The following is a 25,577-nucleotide window of genomic DNA, read 5'->3' as shown; positions in this document are numbered from 1 at the left end:
TGCGGGCATGCGGCATCACAAGTGTCGTTGAAGTGGCAGGGCAGCTTGCTGATCTCATGGGTAGGTGACGATAGCGGCGCATTGCTGAACAGGGCCCATGCCGTAACCTGGACGAAGAAGCAGAGCGGATTAGGTGGCCGCATCCTGGTGCTGTTCTCACGCCCACTCTGAATAGATTGCACTTATGGAAAGTGGTTGTGTAAATAGCCCTTCTGTTGTGTATCTGGTTGATATTCTTTGCTAGCACATTATACTGGTGGTGCAACTGTGGTACGATTATATAAATAGCAGCCTTCCTTTGTGCAATAAATCACTGTCGGAACTTAGCACAGTCTGTGCCCTTCTTTCTCAGTCCTCGTCTTTTTTTTTGCGCTAGGTTTTTTCACTGAATTATGAACCGACAAGCCCAAGCATCTACCTGTTACAAGCATGACGGCCTTTGCCGAGATACGTGCCGGCTCGGCGGTCGCTGTCAATGGCTACACTCCAGAGAACACGCACCATGGTCCACTTTGCAAGCAACACATGCACTGCTCATGCCGTGCCTTTTTATTCTCTCACGATCATGGCGCTCACATGAACGACTGAATGAAAACGAAACTAGCATATGAAAAAACCATTGTAACAGTCCTGCCCTATTACGGTAGAATCTCGATGATACGAATTCGTCATGGAAAGCAACATGGAACAGTAACCTGTAAGTCTAGATATTCTTGAAATAAATTTGCCAAAAAAATCATGTTGCTGATGTTTTGTTCAGACAGCAAATCAGCTGTAAAGGGGTTGGCGAAAGTACTTCTGAATTTCCATTATGTAGTAAGGCGACGCGGGAAGATCAGCACCGCATACCAGTAGGGCCTCCGCAGATCACACACCTCCTTGGTAAACTCAGCGAACATGGAATCCAGCTAGGCTCTTGCATAGCCCATGGTGTTTACTTTGCTTTAATCTAAAAGGATCTGGGCATAGACTCCATAAATGTTGTGGGCGAAGAAGAAATCACAACACCCGGATGACGCGTGCGCCTTGCCGTTCATAGCTTAGTTTGTAGAAGAGTATGAACACAGCTTTCTGTCGATTGAAACTGAAAACTTGGTGACATGCCGTAACACACACGGGAGTTATGAAAAGCTGTATACTCGAGCGCTTTAAAACAACAAGCACCAATGCTTTCTTAGAAGCAACACATACCTTTTGTCCATCCTTGTCGACATAATCGTATTGGTAACACATCGGAGCGTAGCAATGAGTGGGCATGTTGAATCACATTCGCGAAAGTGCGCAGGCGTTCGATACACGTTATTAAAACATTGGCGGAGGACCTGTTGTGGTAGAACATATGAACGTAAACACACTGATAAAGTAGGTGGCAGCACTGACAGAGGCACGATCCGCACATCAGTCCTTCACCATGGCGGATGGTGCACAGTGTTGCCTGAAGTTTTGCAAAGCGTCTGTAGCAGTGGTATCGGCGATTGGTGACTGCTCTGGAGAGCTTGGAAAGCACCGTAATAGGGTTAAACAGAAATACATAATGGACTTACACTGTCTGACTTTGTAGTAACATCTACTTGCTACAAATCTCTGGTACAATGAACGCAATCCCCACGACTCTCAGGTTCGTTATAAGTGGGCTCAACTGTATTTCTTTTTGCCAAGGACTGTCCGTCAGCGGAACACTCTGCTTTCTGATGCTGTAGAATGCCTGACTGTCGAATCGTTGTTATCAAAAGCGAACTGCCTATATTAGTTGATCGAGAGTGTTCGTGTGAGGCTTCAGGTGCCATCCTTGTTTCTTTTCTTATCGATCCTTGCCTGCCTTGTAGTTGGTATCTTATTTTCTGCTGATGCAACAGTGTACGCTTGTGCAAACCACTTGGAGTGTTTATCTGTCCTGGTGGATGGACCATTAATCTTTACTGTGTGTGCGCACTCCTGCCTAGAGCAATGGCTGGCTGTACTTGTGAGGGACTGTGCTCGGCTAATGCTGTGTGCTGGCTGCTCATGCGCAGATGTGCTTGTGGAGTGCCTGGTGTCAGCAGCGGACACCTTGTTTCTGGAGTGAGTAGTATTTCATTTCCCTCAAAGACTTGGCAGTGGAAATGTCATGCGAGGGTCCTGCAGTAGTTGTAGTTAGGCAAAAAATAAGTATCGCACCCAGTCCACAGTGCACACCACTGTTTTGCAGTCACTCACACTCTGCTCTTGTGTGGTTGCTGTGCACGAAGCGGCTGTCCCAGCTGGGACATGTATGCAGGGAATACAGGCACTTGCAGAACACGTGTGATGAATGGGAAATAATATAGCTCTCAAATTCGAGCTCCATGGGACCGGAAAAAATGTTTCAATTACCAGAGGACTCTAAAAAAAAAACTCAAGAATACATGTGTGACAGTGAAAGATTGGGTGCATAGTTTTGAGATAAAACTACATCTCCAGCTGGGCTTTATTGCATGCATACTGTCAGGAGCGTCGAAGCAGAACTGCACTCCAAAACCGTAAGGGCATCATTCACAGGGTGGAGCTTCCCATCACACCTTGCATGTGAGGAGAAAGAATGCTCGCATGTGGGAATTCCAACTGTCCCTGGGTGCACTCTCACATGTAGGGCACCACTTGAAATGCTCTAGGAGGAATGGTTGCAACATGGTTTTGATATGAAAATTGGTTTTTGAGGAAAGGAAATGGTGCAGTAACTGCCTCACATCTTGATGGACACCTCAACCTTGCCTTAAGAAAAGAGTTAAAGAGTCTGGGAAGGCATACAGTTGAAGGTGCATATGTCGTCGGTTGGAATCCCTGTCACAAGCTAGTCCCCAACTTGACTAGCACATGTAAGCTATATGTAGCAAGGAATCGTATGACACCACCCGGAACAGTATACGACCAACGGTCACGTCACACTTTTGGTACGCATGTTGTCCGGAAAACTGGCGCCACATTGAGGTCGGCCAATGGGCAGTATCTAAAAACTAACAACATGCATATGATTGTCTCAAATGAATTAAAAAAAAGTGGAGCTAGTTGGTATGACATTATGGAAACAATGAATAACTGTGAAAAAAGAACGGGACGAGACAAGTGCAGACTAACAACTGGTCTATTGCACCAAACAACTGGTTTATTGCACCAACGCCTCCTTCCTTCGACAACAAAGCGCATACGCACCAACCACAAAGACAAAAGTCATAATCATCTCGTCAAACCAAGAAACTCAAACTCCTTGCGGTACAGGTGTATGGAAGCCTCGCTAACACATTTGTCAGGCCCTAATCTCGCGATTTCCAAGGCTTCAATAACTTCACGTTCCTTTTTGTCCCTCGCGTGTCCGATAATTTTAGTCCTGCTGAAAAGTGGAATGCAATTTTTATCGTCATGCTTGCAGGTCTTTCAATGCCTAGGCAGATGCTGCCCCCGTGAATCAGCTAAGGAATTGGCATGCTCTAATAATCTAATGTTGACGCAGCGGCCAGTTTGCCCTACGTACACCTTACCACAGCTCAGCAGAATCTGATAGATTACATTCACTTTGCATTGCACAAACTTGTTCCTGTGGTTGGTGCTACGCTCAACCTTCTTTTGCCTATCTGGTATAACTAAATTGCACAAACGCGACACCTTGCAAGGTGCCGAAAAAAGGGCATGTGCTTTGTTGTCGGAGGCGTTGGTGCAATAAAATAGTTGTTAGTCTGCGCTTGCCTCGTGCGATTCTTCTCTCTTGTCCCGTTTTTTTTGCGCAGTTATTCATTCTTTCCATAATAAAATGAATTGCCCGGCTTGCTCTGTGTGTCATAGTGTTTTCACCATATTGCCACGTGCCTAGCGCCGCGCGACAGCCTTGTTTGGTGCCGACGACGACGAAGCGGTTGTTGTGGGCACGAGCGGCGCGCTGGTGCTGGTCTATGTGTCTCTGTGATCGGAACGGCAAGCCGACCTTATTCTCTGGTCCTCGGCAACGTGTACCTTCCATGTGACTTCAGTCGTGACACTGGTGGAGGTGCCATCGATGATCCCTTCTCCTGCGGACGATCCTACGCGGCCGCCTCTCGTGACCACTCCTGTTCATCGTACCAGCCGACGGCTCCGAGGCTTGCCCCCCGAGGCCTTCGCTCTTGATGAAGAGACCCTAGCTGTGGCAACGACACCACCCGCCCGTACCATGACTGTCCCTTCCACCCCTTCGTCCTGTCTCATCCTTCAGACCCCACGCACTCCTAAACCATTTCACGGTGAGCAGTTTGAAGACGCCGAGGACTGGCTAGCTCACTACGAAAGGGTCGCGACGTTTAACGGCTGGGACGACGCTGCGAAAATGCGGAACGTCTACTTCAGCCTTGAAGACGCTGCTCGAGCATGGTTCGAGAACCGCGAGGCCGCATTCTCTACGTGGCCGGCCTTCCGAAGCCAGCTCCTCGGTACGTACGCCAACAGTGACCGCCGAGAGAATGCCGAGCGTGCCCTAACCTCTCGAGTTCAGCGTCAGAACGAAGGGGTCGCAATGTACGTTGAAGACGTCACGCGCCTTTGCCATCGCGCCGACCCGTCCATGAGTGAGGAGAAGAAGGTGCGGCACCTGATGCACGGCGTCAAAGAACAGCTTTTTTCCGGCCTCGTGCGGAACCCGCCCACCACAGTCGCGGCGTTTCTGGCTGAAGCTGTGACCATGGAGAAACTGCTACAGCAGCGATGCAGCCAGTACGGTCGGCCGCTGAATTCCATCTCCACACTACCGCCGTCTGACCGAACCGACTACAATCCCGGGCAAGATATGAGCTCCTTTCGCGACCTCATTCGCACCGTGGTTCGCGAGGAGCTCCAGCAACTTCATGGATCATTTACTCCTGGTGCAGCTTCCCTGGCCAGCATCATCCGTGAGGAGGTCCAGAACGCACTCACGCCACCGACAAGTACAGTCGTTCCACCACCACCCCCGGGCCCCACCCAGCGGATGACTTATGCTGATGTCACACACCGCCCAGCCCTGCTACCTACCTCTTCGCCTTACACGCAACCTCAGGTCGCTGTGCACGCTGCGGAACCGCTGCCCCTTTGGGCAGATCGGCGCCAGGCGCCCCGGAAGACTGATCTCTGGCGCGCTCCAGATAACCGCCCTCTCTGCTACCACTGTGGCGAAGCAGGTCACCTCTACCGGCATTGCCCTTATCGTCAGATGGGCCTTAGAGGATTTTCTCCCGACAGCCCTCGTCCACGGCCTGGTCAGCGGCCTCAGGACATCGCCGAGTACGTCACCCGCCAGCGTAGTCTGCCACATTCTCCTCGTCGCGAGTCGCGCTCGCCTTCGCCTCGTCGCTCTTCGCCTTCTGGGCCACGGTATACCGCTGGACGCCATGGTTCCTCGAGCCCTCATCGGGAAAACTAGCTCCGGCGACCTTTGGGGGCGAGGCCGCCGCACACCGATTCGCCGTAAAGCTTCCACCGCCGCACCGCTCGATTCGCCCCGACATCGAACGCCGAATTCCTGTCCAGTTTTCGCCGCACAGACCAGATCGCCCCGACGTCGTCCGCATCGCCGACCAGTTATCACCGCCGTGTCGCTTAAATTGTCCCGACGCCGACCACCCAACCGCCGTCCAGCTTCCGCCGCCACACCGCTCACTTCACTCCGAACCGACGTCGACAGGCCCTGGTCTTGGCCGGGTCTCCCTGGACATCCCTATTATCGTCGACACGAAGGAGGTCAGCGCTTTAGTTGATACGGGAGCCGATTATTCTATCCTTAGCGGGCGGCTTACAAGGACACTGAAAAAGGTGGTGACGCCATGGAACGGACCAGACACACGGACGGCAGGCGGACATGTGGTTGCACCACTGGGTATGTGTACAGCCCGGGTTACGGTGCGAGGCTGCACATTTGTTGCGACTTTTCTTGTTCTACGCGAATGCTCTCGTGATGTTATTCTTGGCATCGACTTCCTTCGTGAGCACGGTGCCACTATAGATCTACCGAACCGTTTGGTGACGTTTTCCGCCAAACTGGCCACTGAAAGGCATGAGTACCGCGGGTCCCACTCCACGCTGCGAGTCGCCGATGATAGCCTCACAGTGCCACCACGTGCCAGCATCCTCGCCAGAGTTACTTGTGAGGAGCCACATCACGGCCTCCGGGTTGTTGAGCCTAATGTCTCCCTCTCACTCGCCTTGGGAGTTTCTGTGGCAAGAGGTCTTTGTTTCCTTTGTGGAAGAGAGACGGAGGTGCTTGTCACCAATTTCTCCAATGAACATCGACATCTGTTCCGTGGCACTGTCATCGCTTACGTCGACCATCTGCACGAAGTCGCCGAATGTTTTGCTTCAGAGGAAGCTACGCCTAGCACTGAACCGGATGATGCCGTACACGCTGTCGACATCAATTCTAGCCTTTCCTCTGTTGAAAAGAGGCAACTCCAAGATCTATTGCTGGAGTTTCGTGTGTGCTTCACGTCTTCATCTAAAGTGCAGCAAACGTCGGTCATTAAACACCGGATTATCACGCATGAAGGCACTCGACCCATCCATCAGCAGCCCTATCGTGTGTCTCCTCGGGAGAGAGACGCTATCCAACAGCAAGTCAAGGAGATGCTCGCTGATGGCGTCATTCAACCTTCAAGCAGCCCATGGTCGTCGCCTGTAGTCCTCGTTAAAAAGAAAGACGGAACACTTCGTTTCTGCGTTGACTATCGGAAACTTAACAGTATGACAAAGAAGGACGTCTATCCGCTGCCACGGATTGACGACTCTCTCGACCGACTTCGCCGAGCCAAGTACTTCTCCTCCATTGACCTCAGGAGTGGTTATTGGCAAATTGAAGTTGATGAGAGGGACCGTGAAAAAACTGCCTTCGTAACACCAGATGGGCTCTATGAATTCCGCGTCCTCCCATTCGGGCTCTGCTGTGCTCTTGCCACCTTCCAGCGGATGATGGACACTGTGCTCACCGGTCTTAAGTGGCAGACATGCCTTGTTTATCTCGACGACGTGATAATTTTTTCACCGACATTCACAGAACACCTGCGCCGCCTGAGCACACCGATGCTGATAGCCTGTCCCGCGCGCCCGTCGGCCCTCCTTCGTCAGATGCCACCGACGACGATAGCTTCCTCGGAGCAGTCACTACGTCCGATCTCGCCTCCAAACAGCGTGCCGACGACGAGCTGCGACTGATTATTGACCATCTTGAAGGTGGGCATCCTACAATACCCCGGTATCTTGCTCGGGGGTTGTCGTCGTATTGCCTCCGCAATGGGGTGCTTTATAAGAAGAATTCTACGTCGAGTGCGAAAACATACCTGCTAGTCATACCAGCTGATCTAAGGCACGAAATCCTCCTGGCCTGCCACGACGAACCAACTTCAGGGCATCTTGGCTTTACACGCACCCTAAACCGAGTCCGGCAGAACTATTACTGGCCACATCTTTCTCCGAGCGTTAGACGTTACGTACAGACTTGTCGACAATGCCAGCGGCGAAAAAAACCCACGCTCAAGCCATCCGGTATGTTGCAATCTATTGAACCACCCCTCACACCCTTCGAGCAAGTGGGCATGGACCTTTTAGGCCCATTTCCTTTATCCTCGAACGGACACAAGTGGATCGTAGTCACCACAGACTACTTAACACGCTACGCCGAAACGAAGGCCCTTGCCCGAGGTACTGCCGGCGAAGTTGCTCGATTCTTTATGAACGACATTGTGCTCAGACACGGTGCACCGTCGACCATCATTACTGACCGAGGAAAGGCGTTTACAGCTCGGCTACTGCGGGACACCTTAACTCTCAGCCATACCGAGCATCGCACAACAACAGCGTATCACCCTCAGACAAATGGATTAACGGAACAACTAAACAAAACTTTGACGGACATGATCTCAATGTACATCGACGTCGAACATAAAATGTGGGACGAGATCCTGCTGTATGTCACCTTCGCCTACAATACGGCGCCGCAGGAAACCACGAAGTTTACGCCGTTCCGTCTCGTATATGGCAGAGAGGCCCGCACGATGTTGGACGCGATGCTCCCGTGCGGGGAAGAAGTGGTCGAACCCGATGCCGCCCATTTCGCAGAACAGGCCGAGCAAGCCCGTCAGCTGGCCCGCCTGCACATCAAGGAGCAGCATGCCACCGACGCTCGCCACTATAACCTCCGGCACAGGGAAGTCCACTACGAACCAGGGGACCAAGTGTGGGTGTGGACCCCCGTGCGCCACAAAGGCTTGAGCGAGAAACTACTCCACCGCTATTTCGGACCCTATAAAGTCCTGCGCCGCTTAAACAACGTTAATTACGAAGTCATTCCAGATGGAACTGTGACCGTCAGTGTTCGACGCCAGCGGCCTGAAATTGTGCATGTGGTGCGCTTAAAGCCATACTTTTCGTGCTACTGAGCGTTTCGTGCAAGTGAAACCTTGCGTTATTGTACAGTTCACCTCATTTTTTTTTCTTTCTTCCTCTCACCTTGTCATCGGGACGATGTTTTCTTTCACGGGGGGAATAATGCCACGTGCCTAGCGCCGCGCGACAGCCTTGTTTGGTGCCGACGACGACGAAGCGGTTGTTGTGGGCACGAGCGGTGCGCTGGTGCTGGTCTCTGTGACTCTGTGATCAGAACGGCAAGCCGACCTTATTCTCTGGTCCTCGGCAACGTGTACCTTCCATGTGACTTCAGTCGTGACAATATTTACCCTATTTTCCTGGCATTCACGGGTGGGGGGCGGGTCGCCGTCACTGCAGGCTGACGCGAAGCTTGGGAAGTGATCATAAACATATTAGTTTCAGATTGAAGACCTGATCAGAAGAAAAATGCAGAAAGCACAAAAAGGAAGTGCAAAAGTAAACGACCAATAAATAGCGCTAATAGCGGCGGCCGCCATAGAGGAAGCAATAGAGACACATCCCATGGAAAAGTGGGATTATAATCAGAGCTACTCATTAGTACAAAAATGAAACACGTAAAAGGGGTAAACTGCTGGAGAGGAAAGAGGAAGCTACGAAGCTGGTGGAATAAGGAAATTAGGGAGGCCATCGAACAATGACAGTTGGCATCACGGGAACACAGAGAAGCAAAGAGGGCGCAGTTATCTGAAGAGGAGATAGGCCAAAAATGGGAATCTTATCGACAAAAGAAACAGCAAGTGCAGGTCCTCGTCCAAGCTAAAATAAAGCAGTCCTCTAATCGCTGGCTGGCTGAAGTCCGCGATGCAACTATAGAGGGGCCAAGAAAATTCTGGAACCATATAAGCTGGCTGGGCAAAGCGAATCACAGAAAGCAGGAACAGATTCACGATGCCGAGGGAAAATGTTTAGAGGGAGATGATGCTGTGAACTACATTGCGTCAGTTATAGCCGAGGAAAGACGATAGGGTAATCTCCCCAAATGAGGGAGCAACACTGGATAGCACAATAGAAAACAGCTTAGAATTGACCTATCTTAAAGGGACACTGAGGAGAAATTGAAGTTGGCTTGTATCGATAGAATAGCAGCTCCTGATCACAAAAACGCCACTCTTACTGAAAACAAAGCTCTTGTAATGTAGAAAATAGCAAGAACCAAAATACAGGTATCGCCGCCACAGGCCAATCTCGCAAGTACAAGCGTGATGACTTCCTAGGACAAGAGGCGTCACCTTGGAGGAGTTCTCCTCACTTCATGGATGTCGCAAATCTCTGAGGCTGGCAAAGAAAGGTTGCGCACCGAACCGCTAGCCGTCAGAAATCACGGAGTTTGCGTTTACGTCACGTGTCACGTCACTCCGTTCTGAGACGTCATAAGAGTTACTGTGGCGTCGTAAGAATTCCCTGAGTTTGAATCAGAGCGGCGGGAAAAACATTTTCATCTTCGAATCCAAATTTCTTTGAAATAAATGCATCTTTCGCGCCCGAACAAGCGGCAACGAAGTCATGAAATGCCGAACTATCAGATTTTGCTAACAATAAAAAATTGATAGAGTTCTCCTCAGTGTCCCTTTAATTGGAAAAAGGCGGAAGCAAACATTCCAAAATGCACATCCGCAGCGATCGACGAAATTCTCATCAAGCTGATTTCATTTTCATTTATTTCATTTGTTAATACCCTCAGGGACATTTGGCATTACAGAGGGGAGTGATTAAATGTAACACGTTAAACAAAAGCAAGCAATGCAGCAAAATAAGAAATACAAGGCTCCTAATTATACAATGTTAGCTAGTGCATTTTTAAAATGTTGATGATCTTCAATGGAGGTGATAAGTCTGGAAAGGTGGTTCCAATTCTGTGATGTACGTGGAATAAAACTGTGGGAGCAGGAATCGATGCGACAGAATACCAACTTTGTGAGAGTGGTTAACGCAGGCAGAATGATAGAACAAATTAGAGATTAGTTCATTGTGCAGACAGGCATTATGGAATTATAAGTTCTGAAAAAGGCAAAGGCGACAACTCTAGCTTAAAATGAACTTAGTTGAATGTAGTTGAAAGTCAGCTGTGTGTGCCCCTTCTGTCTGTGTTTGTGTCTTTTGCACTGTTTCAAGAATGAACTTGGTCCAAGAAGCAAAGAAATATTGGTAAATGCATTGGAAGCAGTAATAAGAAATAAGCAAATTCTGCACAGCTGGAGACAGAGTAAAATGCACTTCGTTTTTAAAGGGAAAGGAGATAGGATGCACATAGAATCCTTCAAACCGATTACGATAACATCTGTTGTAAGCAATGCAGGCAGTCGTGGATGGAAGCACAATGGGTTCAGAAGTGATAGGAGCCTGTAGCTTGTTCCTGCTTACCCAGTGCATAGAAATTGGCAGGGCGAAAAACAGGCCTTTGTATTTAGCCATTCTGGGCATAAGTGGTGCAGAATATACACTGAAAGATTAAGGTCATGGGATAATTGATTACCTAAAGAATGTAGACAGAGATAAAAAAAATTGAAATTGCATGGGAAGGGATAAGAAAGACATGAGAGGGCAAAAATGGCAACATGGACGAGTAAGGGAACAGGACGAGGCAGCGCTCGTCCTGTTCTCTTACTCGTCCGTGTTGCCATTTTTGCGCTCTCATGTCTTTCACGAATATGAACCAACAAGTCCAGTTGCAAGTACTTCTAGGGGATAAGAAGTATGACAACTGTCTACGACACAGATTGACACAGCGCAACGGAACAAGGACAAGAAGAAGAAACACGAAACATAGGACGGGCGCTGACTACCAACTCTTTATTGCGTCATAAAAACCAGCACAATTTATACCATTCACATGGACCACGTGATACACTGTCAGCCAGTGGAAACTGCGAAAAAGCGCCTCATACTCTGGCGATCATTACACAGTGAAAAGGCACTCATCACACGTGCAAACAGTAACATGCAAAGCATTACTAAAGTAATAATAAAGGGACCACAGATAAAAAGAGAATCGCGCTGGTGCCTCTGCCATAACATCGGCGGTGCCAGGGACAGTAACGAGTAAAAGAAACGCGACGATGACAGGTGAAAAGGCGATGAAAAAGTGGGTGTACAATCGAGGTATGAATAAAAAAGAATGAAAACTTTATAGGCAATAGGCACAGTCAGGAGGCTAAAAGCGAAAACGAAAAAAGTAACCGACGCCAACAAATAACATGACATAAAGTTAAAATCGTACATAAAACGAACACCGGAGAAACATTTAAGACGTTAAAAACATCATTAAAGCCTTTAAAAGACAAAGGAGAGACGATCCGCTTAAGGCTAACAAACAACATGGCAAAATAAATAAGAGCAAATAAAAGACAATGAGCTGAGGTGCGAGGAAAAACCGTTTGCCAGTATGCCTAGATGTAACGCAAGCATCACGCCCGTTCTAAGAAGGACCTTTCTTTCTCCAGTAGACAGACAGAAGGGCTGCTGATGCACGTGTCCCCAGCCTTTTCAATCAACAAACCTTCAATAACTTCCCTCACTATTTTACTCCTTGCTGTCGCCAGAAATTTAGTGGCGGATAACATAGGCCGACACGTGGCGGGGTTGATTGCAACAGACTGCCATGCGGCTCCCAGACTTGTTTTTTACGTTGAGGAGGTGTTCACTTGCTCTGTCATTGAAACAGCGATGTATACTTTACCGGCCGATGTATACTTTACCACACGTGAGGGGAATCTGGCACACCACTACGGAGTGACATTCGGTGTACTGATTCGAATGCTTTACTGTGCAGGTCGCCTGTTCCCTCTGGTTCACCATCGGGCATATCTTAGCCAACTTACATGGGGCAGAAAAAACAATGTTAACATCATACCACGGCTGCAACCTTTTTCACATTGTGCGACAGTTTGTGGATGTATGGAATGACGGCCACACGTGTCTTTTCCTTGGGCTCTTTCCCTGCTTCGCCTAGCTTCACTTTCTGGAGTAAGCCTTCGCACAGGTCTGATAAAAGAAAAGGTGAGTAGCCAGCCAAAAGAAGGCGTTGAACCTGGTTGTCGAAGCTAGCATCAGCCATGTGTTCACAACTCTTTGTTAGTGACGCATTAAGTGCACCAGTTACGACTGCCCGCTTGACAAGTTTAGAATGCGCACTGTCGAATCTGTGTCGTAGAAAGTATGAACCAACTAGCCCACACCAGAATCCTCTTATGACAAATGTCGAGGCACGGAAAGCATTAAGGCAGGGTTGCCCTCCATCGTCACTGCTGTTCATGATTTATATAGTAAATATGGAATGAAGGCAACAAGAAAGTAATCTATGTTATAATCTATCTTACAGATTAGGCGAAAATGCCGTACAGCAGCGGCTACCCAATTTAATGTGGGCAAATAATATTGTACAATTAGCTGATAGCCAAGAAGATTTTCAGACTCTGGTCAGTTTTTGCGGAGATGAAGGAGACGCTCTATGCTTCACTTCCAGTGCAGTTAAGTCAGGTCTGATGATATTGAGCTATTCCAGTGATCAGGCCATAAAGCATCCAGACTAGCAGAACACAAATATATCGGGATATTGGTATACGAAGGGCAGATACACCTGGAATACACAAAGGCACCCATAGGGTGAATGGGCAAAGAGATGCTGTGCATATGGAACAAAGGCCAGTATGGGGTTTCAACAAGTACTGAGAGGTATTTGGAAGGGAATAATAGTGTTGGTGTTTACACTTGGGAGTTCTCCCCGAGGCCCGAGGGTTTAGATATACCAGTGGTTATGTGAATGATTCTGTAGTAGAAGCAAATAGCGATTGGAAGATCAGTGTCTAGAAAATAAAATTTAATGAAGAAGATGACGTATGTGCAGTGCACGGGAAATCTGCAGAAACAACTGAACATCTTATACTAGAATATTTATTTTTACTTATTTACTTACAGAATACTGCAGGCCCTTCTGGGCCCTAGCAGGAGGGGCAATACAGTGCAACATGAATATAAAAATAAGTTTAATGGCGTCAATCTTCCATTTCTTCAATTGAGTCTATGTCACGTAGTGCTGATAAAGGCGGTATCCATCCGGATGTCGATGCAGGCGTAGTCACTCTCCCTGAGGCCCTAGTATTTGGAGATAACAATGGTCATCTGTGAATGAATCTGTGGTAAAAGTTAGCAAAAAGCAATTGGAAGGTTGGTGGCTCAAAAGCAGGGACGTGACATAAAGCTTACAAGTACAGGATTAAAATTGTGTTCAAATAAAATAGTGAATTTATAGACCGATTTGTTACGTGGATAACACCCTGAAAGAAATATAAAGAGCACGGTAGTCACTGCCACCACTGCGTTTCAAAGGGGATGCTGCCATCTTCTATCTAACCATCTATAAAACCGAAATTAAGTGCTTTTACTGTACTTGGGGATGGGGCTGCCCGTTTATTGCCACGTCTGCCATTGCACTCCATTGTCAGAGATGTGCAGGCCATGAGTGACTCTATAGAAAGGGATTGAGGTTTTGAATAGGGCTATTACAATGATTTATTTTCGCGCTGGTTATACTTGGATCCGACATCCCTTCGGGGGCGCGTTCGAATTAACCAGTGCGAGACCCATAGCCTTCGAATTAGCGAGTGTACAGTGCCACAGACTTACTTGGGCATTGGCTGGGACCGAGCAGGCAGTTGAAATTACCTGGATTTCTGAATTGATGGTAGTCGAAATAACTAGCATTCGCTATAATAAGGAAGCAATAGCCTACTGCATTACGCAGGACGGAAGGCTTCTCTGCTGGATTGTGTGCTCGGTACAACCATCCACACAGCTGTGTAGAGCACCTGAACAGCTGCGTCACTTATGAATGGCCTGGTCCTTTGAATGGATGGTGTTTCGTGCCTGTGGATCATGCCCACCAAGTAGTGGCGTGGGTCATGTGTGCCACAAGGAAAGTGCTTGTGGCCTGTCACTTGTAAGATGTTTGCTTGTGGGTTGCAAAACATGCAGGTGTGGCAGATGCTTTTCAGAATTTATTAACCAGCCTCAGATTTGTGCTGTGGGAAGACTTATCGCCTGGCTGTCTGCGGCTAGCTCTGGCGCTTGCCGGGGGTTTGCCAAGCAGGAAATGGAAAAGGACACCTCCGGCACAGCATCTGTCTCGGGTACGAGAGGACCAAGACTTGCCTGTCAGGGGAGAGCCTGGAAAGCCTCACTTGATTGCATTAAGAGTCGGCTGCCACTCATGGGTTGCTCCAAAGAGACAATAGACAGAAGGGAAGCAAAACAGTGCCGTTTCACTGTAGCAGCAGGCCGGCACCACTCTTTCCACTGGATGGGGCCAGGCGTTCGTGTCCTTGGGCAGCTGCGGTGGAAAGCTGCACCTCTGTCACCCCCTTGTCTGGAAATTAAAAGGGAGCCTGAACAGCTGAGACCACCCGACAGAGAAGGATCCAAGTATTTTGGTTTCAGCCAAAAAATAAACTCGCACATGCTTTCTTGCTTTTAACACTGCACCAGTCACCATTTTCTGTTAAAGCTTGCACTCCTATCGTAGGTTTCAAAATGTGTTAGAAATGAGCTGAGTGGTTGTTGCTGTCCACCCTCTGGAAGGGAACTGACTCACAGTGTTCTTCCACATTGCGCAGGTCGGTGGTGGAGTGTCTCCTCCTGTTCAGCCAGCGCCCAGCCTTGCTCGAGAGCCTCATCACTGCGTATGGTGAGGGTCATCTTTCTATTCAATGCAGTGGCACTAAAGTTCACGTCAGGAGAAAAATCCGCCATCAGGAAAGGTTGCTGAGCTTGTGACGTCATCACAGCCTGCCCATCATGGCAGGTCGGGTTAAATTAATGATTGGGTGAGAGATCACGTGAACTTGTAACCTGGCTACCAGGCTTTGAGCTACCTAATTTTGAGATAGCAACCTTGCTAGCATGAGATTTCACGTCAGGAGCAACATGGGGGAGTCCAATGTCAGGACATTCACTGATTGGTTTGATTTGTTGAGAGAGGCATGGCGTATAAAATCAAAAATAAGGAAAAATGTGATATATGCAAATGTCGGCACCGCCGTAGCATATATATAGTGGATATTTGCTACGGTAGCTAGCAGTCCGAATATGGCAGTTGATGGACCAGCAATTGCAAAGAAACTGATGCAAGCACACAAAGAAGTTTCAACAGAAGCTGCAGAAGTACTATTGCATTCTACTCATAAGGTGACCTAAGCATCCCGATAATACAACCCTCTTCTGGCCAAAAATATATCGCTTAACCGCTGTACCACTGCACCAGTAGTGGCATGAGGACTCCCCGTGATCTACGAATGCGATTAAGGGCCCTGATGTCACCAACACCACGTGAGCAAAGTGGACCAGTCATAGATCACCGCAAAGTTTGGAAATCTGAGGACCCCAAAAATTTCTGAAGTAGACAGCGGTGGCCGCGTTTAAATGGAGACAAAAGGCTAAGGCGCCCGTGTGCTGTACAATGTGCTGTAGGATGTCAAGAAGATCCCGAGGTGGTGGATATTATTCTGGAGCCCTCCACTTTCTTCCTTTCTTCTTTCACTCCCTCCTTTATCCCTTCCCTTACAGTGCAGTTCAGGTGTTTCCGGAGATGCGAGACAGATACTGTGCCATTTCCTTTCCCCAAAAACCAGTTTAGGCCCACCCCAGAAAATGAATTAAGGTGAGCTAGTAGGGATTAGTGGATAGGTTAATGCATATTAGCGGGCTGGATTGGTGTAATCCCATATCATAATCCAATGTAAAGTACTCGCAGCATTCTAGAAGTGATGACTTATCATCATCATCATCATCATCATCATCACCATCATCATCATCAGCCTTACTACACCCACTGCAGGGCAAAGGCTTCTCCCATGTCTCTCCAATTAACCCTATCCTTTGCCAGCTGCATCCACCCTTTGCCTGCAAACTTCGTAATCTCATCCGCCCACCTAACCTTCTGCCGCCCCCTGCTCCGCTTACTTTCTCTTGGAATCCACTCCGTTACCCTTAAGGACCAGCGGTTATCTTGCCTTCGCATTACATGCCCTGCCCAAGCCTATTTCTTCTTCTTGATTACAATTTGGATGTCATTAACATGCGTTTCTTCCCTCACCCACTCTGCCCGCTTCCGGTCTCTTAACGTTACACCTATCATTTTTCTTTCCATGGCTCGCTGCGTTGTCCTTAACTTAAGCTGAACTCTTTTTGTTAGCCTCCACGTTTTTGCCCCATAGGTGAGTACCGGTAAGATTATGCTGTTGTACACTTTCCTCTTGAGGGAAACTGGTAAACTGCCACTCATGATCTGCGAGAGTTTGCCATATGCGCTCCACCCCATTCTTATCCTTCTAGTTATCTCTCTCTCATGATCCGGATCAGCTGTCACTACCTGCCCTAAGTAGACGTATTCCGTCGCAATTTCTAGGCTCTCGCTGCCAATTGTGAACTGTTGTTCCCTTGCTAGGCTGTTGAACATTACCTTGGTTTTCTGCATGTTAGGCCCATCGATCTGCTCTGCCTGTCTAACTCATTGATCATGATTTGCAGTTCACCTCCTGAGTGACTCAGCAAGGCAATGTCATCAGCAAATCGCAGATTATTTAGGTATTCTCCATTTATTCTTATTCCCAACTGTTCCCAATTCAGGCCTCGAAATACCTCCTGTAAACATGCGGTGAACAGCATTGGCGAGATCGTGTCTCCTTGCCTGACGCCCTTCCGTATTGGAATTTTATTGCTGACTTTATGGAGGACTATAGTAGCTGTGCAGTTGCTGTATATATCTTCCAGTATTTTGACATAAGGCTCTTCTACCCCCTGATTACGCAATGCCTGTATGACTGCTGAGGTTTCCACTGAGTCGAATGCTTTCTCGTAATCAATGAAAGCTATATATAGAGGTTGGTTATATTCTGTGCATTTCTCTATCACCTGATTGATAGTGTGAATATGATCTATTGTGGAATATCCTTTACGAAAGCCTGCCTGATCATTTGGTTGATTGAAGTCCAACGTTGCTCTGACTCTATTAGCGATTACCTTAGTAAATACTTTGTAGGCAACGGATAGTAAGCTGATCGGCCTGTAATTTTTCAAGTCCTTGGTGTCTCCCTTCTTATGAATTAAGATAATATTTGCATTCTTCCAAGCCATGGTATTGCCCAACGAGTTACGCACCTTAAGCAGCAGACAACACCGTTTATTACAGGCTAACAAAAGAACACTAAAATGCACAAATCCAAAGCACCCGCACCACGGTTCGAACACAGCTAGTATAGCGTAACGCTGCGGTAGCTTCTCACCGCTGCAACAGAGAGGAAATTCCAGTGGTTTCAACAACGTTTGCTATGCTCTGCTTGCTGCGGTACAAGAGACATGGCTAACGACATTCACACACGTGCGCTGAAATTATCAGAGTGAACCTGGCTGCTCTCACTCAAGATGAAATACTCTGCTTCAAGAAACCTCGTAAAGGATCAAGCCTCAATGCTACACAAATGACAGGCTGGCAGTGTTTCAGCCACTCACGTCGGGTGCCTTCAGAAACCACCGTGCCTGATCCAGGAAAGAGGCCACTCCTGCAGAACACGATCCATGAACGCCGTAGCACGAAGCGCACTGGCAGCGCTTCCGTACTGAACTGGCTCGTGTGCTGCCTGCTTTTCTATAGCCACTGGTGGGCTTGCACGCATGTTCACGCGCTGCCAACGAAGAACTTGCCAGACATGCGCGGTGGTGTTGCACTCGCATGCACTCGAATGCTGCAGTCTTGTATGCCATATGTGGGCAATGGAATTGTTTGCAGCCGGAGTTTCAGCAGGAAAATAGCGAACAGAACAACAGACACCCATTATAGACACCAAAGCAGGCAATCTAAATGCTACGGGATTTAAAGAGACTCAGAAGACACTATCAAATTTTTTTTATTAGTAAAATGTGATAGTTCGCCATTTTTTGGCGATGTTGTCGCTTGTCTGGCAGCGAACGGTGCATTTATTGCTAAAAGATTTGGATTCGAAGTTGAAAAAATTTTTCCCGCTACTACGATTCAAACTCGAGACTCTGTGATGACCAAATAGGAGAAAAGTGATGTAAAGTGGCGGAGATGGAAACGAGGACTCCGGGATTGCTGACTGCGGGCGCCGCACTGCCGCCTAGCAGCAGCCGAAATCAAAGCAAGCTACTGCCAGCCGGATGTTGAAGGCCTCTATCAGACATCGTTGCTTCATTTGCGATTGCACCAACGTTACGATAGACCCCGTTCCCAATTCCGACAACTAAGTTCTCGTAAAGAGCTGCGGCCTACACTTCAGTGACCTTAACTCCACACAGTGTGCGATGCTTTTGAGGGCTAAGGTGGCAGGTATGTCAAGAAAGTCCTGGCGCCGAGGAGTCGGCAGCGTCGCTGTCATCGCTGAGCCACCATCACGACTGATGTGTAGAGACTGGTACGTATGGGCATATTTAAATTCTGTAATAATAGTCCTCGTAGGGCTGGGCATGCAGCCCAACGTCTTGGTGCGTTGAGGAAGCGAACATGCCGAGCGGTGCGTTTGCTAACGTGGAGGCGCATGGAACATTAGCTATGCAGAGATCTTTTTCCTTGTCGCAGTTGCGTGCCGTTGCACGAACTTTGTCGTAGGAGCGCTTAGAGAGGCACTTGGAGGTTCTCTGCTGCTCTGCTCTTGTAAATCGAGGTGCATGACGAAATCATGCAGGCACACAGAACGCATAGCCGCAAAGCACTCCAAAACATGCCGAAACTCAGCTGGCCGCCTGTTGCGTCGCCAATTGCAGGTTTTCTTTGACTTGCAACATTCAGCATTTTTTTAAAAAATCTTCTCATGTGATAAAAGTGCACTAGTGGTTTAAAAAGAAAACTTATTTAATTCAATATCAATCAAACGTGTAATCTTCAAGCACGTTTGTGAGCCTGAGAGATATGTGGCGTAATTTCTCTTGTTTCATCATCACGCTTGTACTTGTGAGATTGGCCTGTGGTGGCGATACCTGTGTATTAGTGCTTGCTCTCTTCTACCTTACAAGAGCTCTGTTTTCAGTTACTAGTTGTGTTTTTGTGGTTGAGCTGGTATTCTACCGATACAGGCTGACTTCGCAATAAGGGAGTAATTACTTATTGGCATCCACCCGAACACAGCCAAACAGCTACAACGGAAAGCTATACAGCTTTGTCAGAAATTTCGTACTTAAAGAAAAATTCGTCCTAGTCCGGGGTTCGAACCCGGGACCACCACTTCACCGGAGCAGTCGCTCTACCAACTGAGCTAACCGGGACGGAAAGCGAGAGCAATTTGATCAGTAACTCGAAGTGGGAACAGAGTTAGTCAAATGTTTTAGGGGAACACCCTAAAGTGGAGTAAATTTGCAATAAGGGAGTAATTACTCATTGGTATCCAGCCGAACGCTGCCAAGCGGCTGCAAAGGAAAGCTATACAGCTTTCTCAGAAACTTCGTAGTGAAAGAAGAATTACAAACTACAAATTTACTCCACCTTGGGGGATTCCCCTAACACATTTGACCAGGCTGACTTCAGTTTCAAGATCCCCAAATTTTTGTAGTTCAAGCGGCTATGCTGATGGCTGCTCATGGTTGCCAGATGGCCGATGGAAATGGCGGGGAAGAGCTGACTCCGGGTGCTTTGTCGTCGGTCACAGGCCAAGGCCACCCTTTGGGATTTTAATTCAGGAAACTGAAGTAGAGGCAGATATAGGCCTAGCAAATCAGCACAACTGAATGCTACTGGGTTCCCCTCTGGCCTTGTGTAGCCTCGGAGAGCAAGACGAGGTAGCGCCACTTGCGCGCTCGTGCATTGGCGAGCTAAGCCGGTGGGCCTGGGTGCTTCCTCGTGCGTGGCTTGGAAGGGCCGCTTCCGTTGCCGTCATTCGACTGGCCAGGGCTTACAATCTCCCTGATGTCGCTTGACAAAGTCCTGGTCTTAGTGGCATCAGTCAGCAAAAATCCTGGAGGCCTGAACTCTCGATCCCTGCCGTGGCCGTATCTGGTCAGCGTGCCGACGCTGAAGCCCTGCGGATGTGTTCACCGTGACAAAAACAGCTGCCTGAAGTCGCCGTGATGGTGCCAGGTGAAACATACTGGCGTGACCAGGCAGACATTCCTGGCAAGAAAGGATGGGGGAATTTGGATCTACATTTCCTATCCTCAACAGTTCCTCAACAGGCGACTTGACCGCATCAGGGACATCACAGTGTGGCCACTGGGTTTTTCTAATAAATAATAATAAGTAGTAGTAGTAGTAGTAGTAGTAGTAGTAATAAAAATAATAATGATAATAATAAGTGGCTGTCGTCAGATGGCGCACGTGTTTCTGCTGCAAGAACCGTGCTGTGACCGCTCTCGAAAACTACGGACCATTGTCTGATACGACAGCACGAGGCAAGCCGAAGGGCTCGAAATGCCCGCATAGAGCTTCAACAGTTGCTTCTGCAGATTTCAGAGGCACCGCCTCATTCTATTTTATCTCCGCCTCCACAAGAACCTTCAAGTGGTCCCGTCCATGTGCAGGCACAGCTCGAACGATTCTGCGCAGGACTGCATGCACTGCAGGTAGCGCCTCACAAAGTTCTCACTTGCCTGGTACCAGAAGAGTGGGTGGGCAAGGCTCTTCATTTCATTCATTCCAGGATGTGTGTCATGTAATTCTGCCAATATGTGTGAAGCAGCAGCCTCTTTTCAACGATTCTGCTCACTGCTTTTGTAAACCACAACTTGCTTTTGCTGCGGCGTTCCGTCAACACCCATGACGGCACATATCGTTCACGCAGATCAAAAAGTTTATCTTTCAGTGTGCGCCACAGTTCATCAACGCTAAGTGATTCAGACAATGTTTCGTACACATCGACATAGGATTCCAGTGCCCGGGCTATCTCAGGGAAATTTGCTTTTCGATAACTGTAAATGCGCCGATTGCCACAGTCTTCAAGTTTAACATACTGAAAGTTCATTTCCACTAAAACACAACTATGATCGCTGATACCAGGCAATATAAGAGTAGAATAAGCTGCCAATGGTTGTTTAGTCAATAATAAATCCAAACCATTATTGCCGCAAGTTGGATGCAGCACTACTTGAGATAAGCTGAATGAATTGCATAGATTTAACATTTCTTTGCCTAATGCAGTATTGGCTCCAGACGGAGCACTTCCTGAGCTCCAGTCTATTTCAGGGATGTAGAAATCACCTCCAATAAATAAACAGTCAGTTTTAACAGTTTCAATCACGTCAGTTAGGTCGCTCATGGCTTTAAGCTGACTTCCAGGCGGCCTATAAAACGAGCATACGGATAGCGATTACCATTTATAAGTGTAATTTGAGCCCATACAGCCTCACTTGTCCCAACATCAATTTCCATCTGACGAGAACTAACTGAGCAGTCTACCAGAATAAATATGCCTCCACTGTGACTGTCCCGATCATTTCGATAGCTGAGGTAATTGCTGGGAAAAACTTCACTATCGATGACATCCCCATCCAGCCATGATTCACACCCGATCACAATGGAGGTCAGTTAGACAACGTAGCTTTTCCACTTTATTCCTAATACTTCAGCAATTTAGAACTAGAAATGACAAAACAGACTGTTCTGGTTTAGCTTGTCAAGTAGCCCGAACTGCCTGGCCCTGAGATTCGTCATATATGTATTCGACGCTATTCAAGTAAAAGACGTCGTATTTCAGATGCGCTTTGCCTTTGGTACCCTTGTGAGATTTGGCATTTCCTTTTGTTTCGTACTGGTTCAGAGAAGCCCTCTGAAATGCTAGTAGAACTTCCTTTCAATTTCCTAGCATTTGACAGAACAGCCTCTTTTTTCTTTGAATGAACTAAAATTAACTATTACTGGGCGAGTTCCTTCTGAGCTGAACCATCCTAGGCAATGGGCTCTTTCGATTCCGGGGTCTATTCCCAGAGTAGACGTACACAGGTCTATTCCCAGAGTGGACCTACACATGTCTAGGTCAAGTTTATCGGAAGTTGTTTGCAACTCGTGTTGTTCATCGTCCTTAATGCTATAAAAGAGCAGATTGCACCGTCGGGATCGATTTTCAAGATCGTCCACTTTCTTTATCAGAGTTTGCCACTCAGACCGCTGCCTTTCACTACTCGCCCTACAGTCCTCAACAACGGCCCACATTTCCTCAAGACCTGAAGTCTTTGCTTCTAAATTAGCCACGCGGACATTCAGATCCAACATAGCGGTTTTGTTTTCACCCTGGTATCTCTCAATGGTTGCAAGTTTTTCCTTAATGTCCGTCTGGCCTTGCAAAAGCTGCTGCAGGACCGTTTCGCCAGGACTTGGGTTAACCTCTATGTCGCCACACAAAGCAATGTGTAAAAGGTAAAGCCCAGCTCTTCGCAACAAAGAAAAACGATACCTCCTGCGTAACATGGGTCTGTGGACTACAGAATGAGAAGAAACGCATGCATACACTACAGGGTGCGGAACCAGCAAAATGTACACAAAACATATTAAAATAAGTGTCACTAACCTGCGCAAAAAGCAGTAAATGTGTGAGAGGCAAAGCCATTTCGGTATCACCGGTTCCACGCCCCAACGGCGAAGTGATGGTTTTTGCCTTTTGTAGAGTGTAGCGGCACGGGCTGTAAATCTATGGTGGGCTGACTTGCACTGCACACTGTTCAAAATCAGCTACAATTAAGCACACACAATCGATGAAGTCGACCATCTTATGGCAGGAACAACGCAGCGTTAGACAAAAAAGGGACAGGTGGGACACGACGCTGCGGGACGAGCGTCGTGTCCCGCCTGTCCCTTCTTTGTCTAGTGCTGCGCTGTTCCTGCCACAAGAACATGCACCAACCAGCCCAACTGTTCACCTTGCTAAAGTCGACCATGGTTGATACAGGTGAAGGCGCGAAGAATGGAACAGTATCCAGCGTTGACGCATCATACAGTGCAGATAACTCCCTGCCAGGAAAGCAGTGACTTGAATTAACAGCGATGAACACCTGTGCGAAAAGCAGTAAATGCGTGAGCGGCAAAGCCATTTCGGTATCGCTGGTTTCACGCCCCTCCATGATAGAAACGGCGGAGAAAAGTTGGCTCCCAGTGGTTCCTCGGTTGCAGGCGGCTGCCAAGTCCACCATTCAGGATTCTAGTTCAGAAAGCCATGGATGCTGTCATTGCCGGAAGGTGCTTTCTATCACTCTTGAACGTGTGCAGACATCACGCAGCACACACGGGCACCTTCTTCAAAAGGCACTGCCGGATTTTGAGTATTTGAAAGCGGAAATTTGGGCTGGGAAATCATTCACAATCATATTTGCTAGCACTTGTTTTGATGCGAGGACAAAGTAACACATATGCACAGGACAGACGCTAGTCTACAGCAGCCGTTTATTGAACAAAGACGGCTTATAGATCTCAGCATGTATAATATCACACATGCGCAGTAGTAGTGCCACACTTCAAGAACGATATCTCTTTTTTGGAGAGATAGACAGAAGGAGTGCTGACGCAGTTTGTTCCTTCGATATCAGTACATATTGGTTCAATAATTTCACGCTCTGATTGCAAATTTATCTTGGATAGCACGCTCGTTTCCTAGAAGATAGGAGTGCAAAGTATAGGGTCAGGGTCGCCAGGATATCGTTGGATCAGCGAGATTCTCCCCAGCCGATAAACGTCCCGCTGCCAAGCAGTGCTCTCTAAGCCGATTATTTAGGCATCGACCAGACTGCCCAATGTATGGTTTGCCACAAGTGAGCGGGATTCTGTACACGACACCGACTTTGCATGGCACGAACTGCATTTGGTGGTTTGTAGTGCAACTTGGTTGCCTTGCCGCGCCGTTCAGGAGTGGGCACAGGTGCACAAGCTTTTTCAGTGCAGTCAATACAAGATTGACGCCACACTTTTTTGCCACCTTTTTTTGACAGTGTAACACATTGTGCACATATGGCATGGCCACAAGTTGAATTCGTTGGCGTGGATCTTCGCGGCTTTGTCGCTGCCCAGCTCTCACTTCTTTCAGTAGCTTTTCTGCCACAGATGTTATGGTTTCCTCAGGAAAGCCGAGGTCCTTTAGGCAAAGTTTTTGCAAAGCCACGCTTTCGGTGACGCAGTGCTGGCATGTCTTGTTGAGAGCAGCGCGTATGGCATTAAAGGCATGCCTCTCTTTACCAGTTTTGATTGCGCCCATTGATAGCCGAGGATTTCTTTTTTGTTCTCGGCTGATACAGCCAGCAAATGCGTGTCTTTTCAAACTTTGAGCATATGTCGAGGAACTGCTGTCTATCATTGCTTGGCATTTCTGTTGTGAATGTTAGACCCCGGCTACAGGAATAAAACACATCAAGTACATTTCCCACTGCATGGTGGGAAATGCACTAAGTGCTGGGGCGATACAAGAACCAATACATATGCCATCCTTCTGTACATTTTCTGCACCTTCATGCTTAATGACAGTCATCGAAAGGTAAAACAATACAAGGTTTAAAAAGGTTTCGATTGACATGCCAATAGTATTCTGAAAGGACAAAGGGTTCCCACTTTCAATACAGTCGCACAAGACAATCATGATTTCCTCCTGTGGTATCGATGTACGGTGGGAAGTCTAACCTTCACAACAGCAATTGCAAGCAATGATCCACTGCAGTTCTTAGATATATTCTTGAAGTTTGAAAAGACACGCGTTTGCTGGTTCTGTCAGCCGAGAACAAAAAAAAGAAATCCTCAGCTATCAATCGGCACATTCAAAACTGGTAAAGAGAGGCATTGCCTTGAATGCCATATGCGCTGCTCTCAAGTGATGCCAGCACTGCATCACCGAAAGCGTTGCTTCACAAAAACAGCACCTAGAGGATCCCGGGTTTCCTGAGGAAACCGTAACATCTGTGGCAGAAAAGCTACTGAAAGAAGTGAGAACTGGGCAGCGACAAAGCCGCAAAGATCCACGTCAACGAACTCGACTTGTGGCCATGCCATATGTGTAAAATGTGTTTCACTGTCTAAAAAAGTTGGCAAAATAGTGTGGCGTCGATCTTGTATTGACTGCCCCGAAAAAGCTTGCGTGTCTGTGCCCACTCGTGAACGGTGTGGCAAGGCAGCCAGGTTGCACTACAAACCACCAAACGCAGTTCGTCCCAGTGCAAAGTCGGTGTCGCGTACAGAATCCCGCTTACTTATTGTGGCAAATCATACATTGGGCAGT

General features: G+C 47.9%; 1 protein-coding gene and 1 non-coding gene across 2 annotated transcripts in view; one reads left to right on the top strand and one right to left on the bottom strand.

Annotated features, from left to right (window-relative positions):
- The window catches only part of LOC144127799 (uncharacterized), a 482,923-nt gene that overhangs the window by 88,209 nt on the left and 369,137 nt on the right, over positions 1-25,577 (top strand). Inside the window, exons 8-9 of the mRNA XM_077660716.1 lie at positions 2,013-2,061; positions 15,003-15,073. Of these exons, the coding sequence (XP_077516842.1) occupies positions 2,013-2,061; positions 15,003-15,073 (120 nt within the window). The remainder of the gene's footprint in view (positions 1-2,012; positions 2,062-15,002; positions 15,074-25,577) is intronic.
- On the bottom strand, positions 19,589-19,662 carry TRNAT-GGU (transfer RNA threonine (anticodon GGU)). Its single transcript has one exon. It is a non-coding gene; the product is annotated as a tRNA-Thr (tRNA).

Source organism: Amblyomma americanum, chromosome 4, assembly GCF_052857255.1.
Source record: "Amblyomma americanum isolate KBUSLIRL-KWMA chromosome 4, ASM5285725v1, whole genome shotgun sequence".
Classification (NCBI taxonomy): Eukaryota; Metazoa; Arthropoda; class Arachnida; order Ixodida; family Ixodidae; genus Amblyomma; species Amblyomma americanum.
Note: the sequence above shows the minus strand (reverse complement) of the source record. Positions and strands in the feature narration are given on the sequence as shown.